This window comes from Marasmius oreades, chromosome 6, assembly GCF_018924745.1.
Source record: "Marasmius oreades isolate 03SP1 chromosome 6, whole genome shotgun sequence".
NCBI classification, from domain to species: domain Eukaryota; kingdom Fungi; phylum Basidiomycota; class Agaricomycetes; order Agaricales; family Marasmiaceae; genus Marasmius; species Marasmius oreades.
In genome coordinates, this window is record NC_057328.1 from 3,721,488 (window position 1) to 3,732,170 (window position 10,683).

Sequence of the window (10,683 nt, forward strand, 5' to 3'; positions counted from 1 at the left end):
ATAAAGGTGGAGTCAACTTCCTCCTCTTCTCAAGACCACTTCAATGTGATGGGATGCCCTGTGTGATTGATGAATAAAATCGACCTTGGAGCCATCCGAGGAGCCTAGAATAATAATGAGAGATGCGCTGGTAAAGAATCCAAAAAGAATCTACATAAATCAATTGAGAAAGGCGGGAATGACCGAAGTGGACGGTTCACGCTCGTCAAACTGCGCGGGACATTTGGGCAAAGATAACTCAACGGCTTGTAAGGAGACCATTTCAGTCGGAACCATATGAGGAAGAAAGTCACTAGCCGTTAGATCAACGGAGGCGTACCGTCACAGAATGATTGGGTAAGTAGATGTCGTTCAGAGATTACTTCAATTAACCAGTGTCGATGAAAGCTCTACCGAAGAACGTTGTGTCAGTAGATTAGATGGTAGCTTCGATGGTCATTGGATGACCGACCGGCATCAGAGGAACAGCTTTGGCCCTCAGAAAACGTCAATGAAAAATAAAGATTTAGGCCAGACGCGGTCATCGATGGCCTCATTACCAACATCAGAATCCAGATATGGTATTTATTGACAGGATGAAGACGGATTTTGGTAACCAGGCGGTCTGGCTCTGCCGCCAATTGGTGGAGACTCAAGCTCAAGAGGCAATGGATGGAGAAATCAAGAACGCCGAGTAACGTATCTGCTTGCAATTGGCTTTTATAAACTTGCCCTAAAGTCCATCACGTTCCGTACATGTGATCATTATTATTATTATTATTATTATTATTTATGTGAATCTGGTTGCCTCGAGTTATTCGGATCTCTCGGTTTCTTCGTTCCATTGTTGCGTTCGTAGCCGATGTCACTAGGCATCTCATAGAACTTATATATCCCGGAGTGGGAGGTTTACCTTTGGCCTCTCTCCCTTTGTTCCCAGAAATCAGAATGGTTGGGATACCCCCGTACTCCGACGCGGACATATTGGAGACGATTCGAGATGGGTTGATCGTTCGCGTGGGTTCCCTTCATAGTATTAACCTCAGTTATTCATACTGACTTGTCTTTTATTGACAGTTCGTGCAAGGTACGATGCCCTTAAATCCCGTGCCCTTCCTTTGGCAATGTATCCTCACCTACCCGTGGTCCCGTTCAGTTGCTGCAGGGGCACTTTTCGCCCACGACGTTCTTCTCAGCTTAGATGTCGAATTCAAGTACATATGGGCCGCCCTCAATCCTCGAAAACGGCCGATCAAAATAGCAGCGGTGGCGTTCAACCTGATGTACCTTGTACAGAGGTATCTACCGTTGTGGGATCGCATTATTTTGGATACATATTGTCAGTCCACTGGCGCTACTGCTTTACCCAATTTTACTCATTCTACGTGTAAAAACAGACATCCTGGGCCCGTCCGACACGAAAACATGTGAGATCACTTATAAGATGAGCGCATGTACGGCTTTTGGAGGGTTCTTTTGAGTTAGTCCATATTAATCGTTGAGACGTGTAGGGAGTACGATTATGGGGATCCTCCTTTCGGAATGTACGTCCATTCTCCTTGCTCTCAACTTTGTTGTTTCTTACGTCCCGATCAATAGTCATCCTTGTAATGCGGATATGGGCTGTTTGGCTGAACAAACCTTCCGTTAGGGCTATGTTGGTCGCATTGAAGCTGGCATGCTTGATTCCTGCACTACTTTTCTTCTTGAAATTTGTAGGAGGGATTCAATGTCAGTTTCTTTCATGTCCTATGAAGCCACACTCACCTCCAGGATACATTAGGTCCCCAACTACCCATATCTGGCATGGTAAACCTTCCAGGGTGTTTTTGTTCGGCAAAAAATAAGGACCTTTACGTGAGTTGGAGCATGTTGATGGTCTTTAATGCCGGTTCGTGGGTACCTTTCCGAAGGGTATGAGGAGGCTAAAGTTCTTTGAAGCCTGTTTCGTACTGATGGCTATACCTGGGTTCAAAGCCTGTAAGGGTCATCATTGTTTTTTTCTCATTTATGCGAACTCATGTCTCCCAGATCAGAGAGGCGGCAGATCAAATCTCATGAAGGTTGTTTATCAGGATGGTGAGCCAAAGATTACAATGGACTCAACTGCAGCGCTCAAGATCACACCATGTTCAGGCGTCATTTACTACGCGTCCATCTTCAGTGAGGCCAACTTTCGTCTAAAGGGATACCAGAAACTCAGTACTCTGAGCAGTGGTGTCGTTGGTCAACGTTGTGGTCATTCTCCAACTGCCGGTGACTAGCTGTACTTATCAAGAGTTATACCATACATCTAAGTCCCCCTCCGTGCTCATCAGCCAAATTTCGTGGTTGTTATCTCTCCGTGAGTACTCCACGTCCATGGAGCCTCGAATAGGAACTGTTATATCTCGTAGCCTTGAACGCGTCCTCCACTCCATTATCGCCAGCCATGTGGTTCTCCACATACGAAAAGTGGCTCCCCGAGTGGACATGTTGGACAGAACGACAATGACGGAAGACCTGACTACCGAGGAAACCTCGATCTGGTTTGCTTCGAACGCGTTATCATCTGTCACTGAACTTACAAACCGAGGAAATCAAACATAGGGAGCTTGAAGGAATTTTGAAAGGTGACCGTGGTGGCGAAACCCGTCATTGTTGAAGATTTCATTCTTCATTTGACAACTCGTTTTACTTTCACATCTGCTACTCAATTCCTGACTTGACAATTCTCGAAACAATTTTACTCCGATTTTTGCTTCTACATAGCTTCCTCCCGTATAATCCCATTGTCCTCAGTTTTGTCAAGTTTTGATTACATCAATTTGTTCAGATATTGTACACTCACACTCCTCGATCATCTGCCTTACCGTTTATGCACCTACTAGAGGTGTCGCGTTGTGTCGTCCGTTGGTCGTCCCATTCATTCCGCCGAGAATCGCATGATGATTGAGTACAGGTGTCTTCCTCGAACATCGATTTAGAATCACGTGATGACTGTTTGGTGGCAGCGAGAATGATTTTGGTCGTGTCGTCGGATTTAAGTGCTTACTACATATTCCCTTTGTCTTCATCGGGTAACATCAATGAATACCTCTTTCTTCTCCTGCTCAATGAGGGTTGTCGATGACCTGTTCCGGTTTGTTACAACGATGCCTCCTGTTTTCTACTGTTCGGGAGAGCTGGATGAATAGGGAGATGAAAAGGTGGGACAGGAAGTTTGAGCCTTGCTTGCACCAGGACTTCTTGGTGTTACTTTGATCCAGGTAGAAAGTAGATTCAGAGATTCAATGATTTCCTATCTTGCAGTGCGGCATCCGAGTCCTATCCCGAATTGTTCAGTTCAGAGTTGCCGTTCATGGTACAAAACTGTAAACTGTACATACAAGGAAGAAGTATAGACCGGACCTACACTGCTGACTGGCATTGAAGTTGATGCAACCAGTTTCTTGCGTTCCATCTCTTATTGGCCTTGCTTCCAATACAACACCCTGAATTGAGATGAAATTTGAATCGGCACTCCAGTTTCTAACACTTAAGGACATCCATTTCAATATGAGAGGGTCACTGTGCTGTGCATTTGAGGCCTTGTTGCGACGAAAGTGCTATGGCCATGCTCTCGTCCCTTGATTTTGGTCTTTGCTAGGGCAAACGTAGAGCCAACTTTCTCCTCTTCTCAAGACCACTTCAACATGACAGGACCACCCAGTGTTATTGAGGGCTGTTGAGGAATAAAATCGATCTTGAAAGCATCCATGAAGCCTAGAATAATGATGAGGAATGTGCTGGTAAAAAACCTATTCAGAACGAATGAATTGAGAGAGGCGTGAATGACTGAACCGAAGTAGACGCAAGTTGAATTGCGTGGGAAATTTGGGGAAAGATAACTAAATGGCTCGTAACAGACCCCATGAACTCCACAAGGAAGAAAGATACTGGTCATTAGATCGACTGTCGAGCAGCACCACAGAATGATCGGGCAGATGACTTGGAGAGATTACTTCAATTGCCAATGTTGAAAGCTCTAGCGAAAACATTTGTGTCAGTAGACTAGATGGTAGCTTTGGTAGCTCACCATCAGAAGAAGAACTGCCTTGGCTCTTTTAAATCAGAAAATATCAATGAATAATAAAGATATCATCGACAGTCTTTGATGGCCTCATTACCAACATCAGATGTAGGACTTGTTCGGGGTGTTCATATGACAGGATGAAGGAAGCTCAACTGTCACATATCTGGCTGCCATCTGGTAGAGATGGCCAAGCAGTCTGGCTTTGTTGTATAGTAGGGGCAATATGCTGGATTGGAGATATAAGCTCAAGAAAAAATGCCCCTGCTTGGCCTTTAACCGGCCCTAAACTCCATCACGTTGTTCTACACATGTGATCGTGTTGCCTTGATTCTTGTTCGGATCTGACTGATGTCAAATATGCTCTCAGGCAGTCTGTCTTATAGAGCCTATCCTCGATTCTTGGGTAGTACACTTTGGTCTCTCTGCCTTTCTTCCCAAAAATCAGAATGATTGAGATACCCCCATACTCCGACATCCGGGACACATTGGACACAATTCGAGATGGATTGATCGTTCGCGTGAGTTCCCTCCATAACCTGAGCAAATTTCTGACTGACCTGTCTTTGGTTGACAGTTCCCTCAAGGTAGGATAACATTGAATCCGTGTTCTTCCTTTCCGTCACAACTATCCGTTTAGTTGCCGCAGGAGTACTTTTTGCATACGACGTTCTTCTCAACTTAGACATTGAACTCAAGTACATATGGGCAGCCCTCAACCCTCAAGAACGGCCAATAAAACTAGCACCCATGATATTTAACCTGATGTACCTTGCACAGAGATATCTACCGTTGTGGAATCGAATTATTTTGGATACATATTGTCAGTTACCGTCGCTACCGCTTTCCACAACTTTACTCATTCTATGACAACAAAAACAGACATCCTGGGCCCTTCCGACATGAAATCATGTCATCAGCAAAAACCGTAAAACATTATAACCAGTTACCAGTGTGAATATACCTTATATCTAGTTGGAATGAATTCCAGTGAAATGTAACCCTTCATAACTATAAGAGAACCTTATAACCACGTCAGAACTTGGTCATAACAGGGTTACAATCCTGTATATAATATGGTCATTACTATACCTTGGGATCATAACACTTCATAACTATAAGAGAACCTTCTAACCCTAGATATAACCCTGGTCAGAACTTGGCCATAACAGGGTTATAATCCAGATATGACAGAACTTGGCCCTAACAGGCTAGTACCCTTGATTTTACTACACAACCAGTATTCCCCCTCCCTAATACAAATCTAAGGTTAGATAGATGTCAGGTTTGCATGAGTTAACCTACAGATTAACCTTCATGTAAAAAACTGAGCCTAGACATACTGTATAGCAATGCAACAACAAATTCTGTCCCAGTACAGTTTGTACAGCCACTGATAAGATAAGAATAAGATAAGGATAAGATAGAAGCAATAATTAGGTCATTTCTTGTACCAGTACATAAACCATATTTAGGAGGTCCAAGAGCTAAAAGGGGGAAATCAGAGGAGAATCGGGGGAAATGGGGTGTGGTGTGACCCAGTTGGTGTGACCTGGTTTGTGACAATTTCTTGTACCAGTACAGTTCAGACAGCCACTGCCAAATTATGTCATTTCTTGTACCCATAACAGTTCGGACAGCCACTACCTGCGAGTGTAACACCATCATAACAGTTAGCATATGGTGCAATTTCACCCTTCAAGAAGTTGTAAGTAAAAGTCCCCTCTTATGATAAACAAATTATACAATGTAGTTATTTGCTACATAGATATATACATAGTTGACTTATGAAAGCAAATGTGCGATATGTGTACATAATACCTGTAATAGTAATATTCAAATATGAATACAATATATACTTCTAATAATAATAAACAAGTTTCAATATAAGATATAAGTACAATATATACTTCTAAGAATAAGAATAATAATAATAATAAAGCTGCAATATATGAAATAGATACAAAAGCATGTAGTAATTTCTTTTTTAATAGCCAAAATCAGGTGATCTAGTATAATCCACAGTTTCTGCTATATTCTACATTACCTGCTGTATTACTGAAAACTTGAAATAGCCTTCACAACTCATCATAACCCTTGTAACTTGCTATAACCCTTGTAACTTACTATAACCCTTGTAACTTGCTATAGCACCCATAACAAGATGTTACATTAGTCACTAGACGCCAACGTCATAACTATCGTTGCTGGGTTTTGGGATTTATATTATGTCACACATGCTGGTATATCCATATTTACATGTTACCACTGGTTTCATGGGGATATATCTCACTACGGTTTTTGCTAATGGTATGGTCACATATAAGATGAGTGCATGTATGGCTTTTCAATAGTTTCTTTGAGGTAGATTCACATGAATCGGTGAAATGTGTACAGGGAGTACGATTATAGGGATCCACCTTTCAGAATGTAGGTCCATTTTCCTTACTCTAAATATTCTCTTCTGAGTTCTGGATTAATAGTCATTCTTATAATGTGGATATGGGCTGTTTGGGCAAATAAGAATAAACCTTCCGTTATGGTTATGTTGGCTCCATTGAAGCTGTCATTCTCGATTCCTGCAGTGCTGTTCTTTGTGGTATTTCTAAGAGGAATACAATGTCAGTTCCTTCCATGAGGAATACCTACTATGACAGCATATCACATCCAAGGATACATTAGGTCCTGAACTCCACATGACCGGTATGGCACAACTTCAAGGTTGTTTTTGTCAGTCAAAGAACAAGGACCTTTACATCAGTTGGAGCATGTTGATGGCCTCTAGTGCTGGTTTGTGGTTATCTTTTCCAAAAGGTTTAGGGAAGCTAAAGCTCTTGGAAGGCGGTAATAACGCTTTGTAACACCACTAAATATGGCTAGCAAACACACCTCAAGCACAAAGTGCGCAAACCAAAACCACACCAAGAAGAGTATACACAAGTGTAAGGGGTGGAGGTCGGTATTCTTAAGGCTTTAGTTTGCACTAAGAGGCACTAAGAAAGAGAGAATATAGGGATATTCGGTCTTTAAGGTTCAATCAAGTTTCTATTCCTTCTTATCAAATGACAAGACAAAACACTAATTCAATATTTCAACAATAAGGATTCAACAAAGCTTTTCTCCAGACTTCGCGATGTTCAAGTTCAAGTTCAAATTTCCGATCAAGTCCAAATGCAATTCCAATTCAATATAAATCCAAATTGACTTCAAAATTCCAAGTTCAATTCCAATAACAATCCAATCAAATCCAAATTGCAATAGGTCCAAATCAATCCAATCCAAATACAAAACACCAAACTTCGATGAAGTGAGGGGCAAAGGTAAAATCCTTGAGCTAGCACTAGTAGGTGAACTGCGTCTCTGCTTGTAGGCTGCTGGGGGGGAAAATTCCTGCTACCCTCCCTCCTTATATACACTTTTCAAAATAAAATAATAAAAGTCCAAGATATGTAGTAAACTTGAGAATAATAATAAAATCCCTTTCAGTCGAACAGAAACTCGCCTAATCAGGCATAATACAAGAGGTTGTGCCAGAAACCATGAATAAAATAATAAGCCAAGAATCCCCTGTCTGTATCCATGTTACGATGACAGAGCCTAGACTTCCCGAGGTCTCCGAGTTGCCCACATATCCTTGGAAACATATCTCCTATGTCACCCTTGTCCTGTTGTCCTCTAAATAAGGAAAAGAACCAGTCGCTGTCCATGACATATTTCCTGTGTTCCTGTCTTTGGTAACAACTGTCATGTCAACCTCACGAGGTCTAGATTTCCTTTGTTTTCGGAACATTGTAATCCTTTCCTTTTTCCTATGACTTCATGGGAGCCGGATATTTCTATCTTAAATCTGCATGTAGGTCCTTTGTCTGATATATCCTTCGTTAATTCCTTTAAGTCTGAGTTGTCCAACAATACTTCGTGAAGTCAAAGTAAAGTGTTCAATAAATTCCCTATGTTTGCCCCAAGCATTCCGCAAGTAAGACGAGGCCTTCTATTCAAAATACGAAGGTTTTTAAGAGGCTGCTTCTTGAGGTTTCTACCATTTTCGAAACCTCGCGAAGTCTCTCATCTTTCTAATTCCGTACTTTTCGTACTGCTAAAGTCTCACGTAGAGGCTTGTGCTTTGACTAGTAATTCGGGCTCACCCTAGTCCTACATTCCCTTATTTTATAACTCAAATGTTATTAAAATGATTAAAAATATGCATTTCAGGGTCAAATCTGATTTTCAGCGCGATATCTCCCCCCAACAAAAAGAAAGGACTGTCCCCAGTCCATTGGTGGTTCTCCGGAGTCGATCCGCAATGAAATCCCCTTATTTCGCAATGTTTTCCTGTTGGAATGGACTTTTTCAACGATATCGGCCTATGTTTTCTGCGGATTTTAGGCCCTGCATACCTATCTATCCTTTTCCGGTCGATCTTATCACTAAGATCTTTTTGCAATTATGGGCCATCAAGGGTCCCAGTTCTATGAATAGCAAAATCATTTCCAAATTCGTAAATTCCCACCCCGCTACTCCCGCGAGAGGTAAGTCGAATATTTTCTAAGTTAATTCAGGTGTTCCCGAACCCCCTTTTGCGACTTATTCATTCTTCCTTTTACCCTTCATCCTCTCTCAATGCGTTACACGTCTCAAGCATTTTCCTTCTCGATGTCTACTTGTCCCGGCCTTAGTGAATTCATCAACGAAGACCTAAGCGTGTTCAACAACGTGCTCTACCATGTCCACTGGTGTTTTCAAGACGCTCTGACCAGACCAGTTTGGACTGACAAAGAGCGCCAAAAGCTCATTGACCGGGCTTTCTTCTTCGAAGAAAATAACCTAGTAAGCATTTCCTTTCCTATCCTTTATTCTGTCTACCGAACTCTCTTAAGGACATGATCGCCTCTGAGTTCCAAGACTACTACCAACTTCGCTCTTTCCCCTCTTCGGTCGGGAGCTTAATCATTGCGATTTCTCGACTTGCGCCCTCCCAATTTCAGAGTTCAACTGGAGTCTTAACGCCTGCTCAGCTTGCCAGTTGGGACAGCTTTCATATGGTGCGTATTCCTTTATATTCCTTTCCTTTAGCGAACTAACTATCCTTTTGAAGCCTTCTTGCGACCTGAAGAGTTCTCCCCCGCTTAACTACCTTCGCGAAGTTCTCCCTTCCTCAGATTTTCAACCTCACATTTGGACGCCCGAGTACCGACGAGTCTTTGAAGAAGAACCGACCCCCAAGCGCTATTGCGATATAAATCGGAAAAGACCTTAAAGATGCATATTTATACAATTTTAACACTTATGAGTTATAAATTATGGGATTAATAGGACTAGAGTGAGCCCACACTTCTAGTTAAAGCATGAGCCTCTACAAGAGACTTTATCTGTACGAAATGTACAAAATTAGGAAAGATGAGAGACTTCGCTGAAGTTCAGAAAACTGTACGAACTTTGGGAAGCAGCCGTTTAAAAACCTTCATTCTTTTATTGGAAGGCCTCCTCTTACTCCTGGAATGCTCATAGCGAACATAGGGATTTTATTATACACTTTATTGAAACTTCAACGAAGTCTGGTTGGACTGCTCGGATATTGGAATTCTCGGATATAGAAATCCAAACAAGGATAAAGGAAGGGACATTCGATTCTCACGAACAGAAAACGGAAAGAATAGGAATTTCTCGGAAAACCAAGGAAACACGGACTTCAGTGAAGTGCACGTGTTATTTGATTTCAAGAGGGAAACCTTGGGGACAGGGCCTAGGATCGAGGCTAGATCTTCTCCAAAAAGGAATAGAACAGGAACAGGAAGAATGGATACGCCTGAAACAGGGACTCGTTCCCTAGGAAAAACAGGAGAATGCGGATATGTCGGGTACTTCGGCAAAGTCAAGTCCCTACATCACAACCAGGAAACAAGGAACAGATATTCAGTTTAATATTCGATTGGGCACTTCAGCACATAAAACTCTTGTATTATACCCGATTAAGCGAGTTTCTGTTCGACTGAAAGGGATTTCATTATTATTTACCAGTTTCACACACATTTTGGACTTTTACTATTATCTATTAGAAAAACCATATATAAGGAGGGCAGGAAAGAGGGATTTTCCCCAGCAACCTATGAGAGGAGACGCCGTTCACCTACTAGGATTCGCTCGAGATTTGACCTTTGCCCCAGTCTTCACTGAAGTTGGTGTTCTGTCACTGGGTGCAATGTACTGTAAAACACGTGTATTATGTTAATGTTTATGATGAATTTATTTTAATTTTTTTTACAAAAATTGATGTGACTTATGTTAAAATTAAACTTGTTTTATACTGTAGGATTTTTAGAATAATACTTGAAAGATTCAAACCATAGTACACATGTTTTATATTAAAGATATCAAAAACTTATATTAAGCCTTATTCAAAAATTATGCTAAAGCCTCAAGCACATTAAGTATAATATAAACAAACAGAAATTCTTGATTTGATTACAGAATAATTATGTTAATACCTTTCTTCAATATAATACTACTTTGAAAATGGAATAACTCATGCTCATTATGCTATCATTACATTGCTGGAGATAAAGTAAGTTCAAAATACTGTATCTGAATTATAGTAGTATTATGCTAAATTATAAGCCAGAGACCACTGATCATCTTGACAGATTATTGAAAAC

The 10,683-nt window shown here is 41.3% G+C and overlaps 1 protein-coding gene across 1 annotated transcript; it reads left to right on the top strand.

Annotated features, from left to right (window-relative positions):
• Positions 1–927: 927 nt before the first annotated feature.
• Positions 928–2,243, top strand: E1B28_010660 (uncharacterized protein; the record flags this gene model as incomplete). Its single annotated transcript, XM_043155637.1, has 9 exons — positions 928–996; positions 1,057–1,066; positions 1,136–1,318; positions 1,377–1,433; positions 1,491–1,523; positions 1,579–1,710; positions 1,763–1,836; positions 1,893–1,959; positions 2,011–2,243. The coding sequence occupies 9 exons, from the start codon at positions 928–930 to the stop codon at positions 2,241–2,243; spliced, it is 858 nt and encodes a 285-aa protein (XP_043008109.1).
• Positions 2,244–10,683: the final 8,440 nt, after the last annotated feature.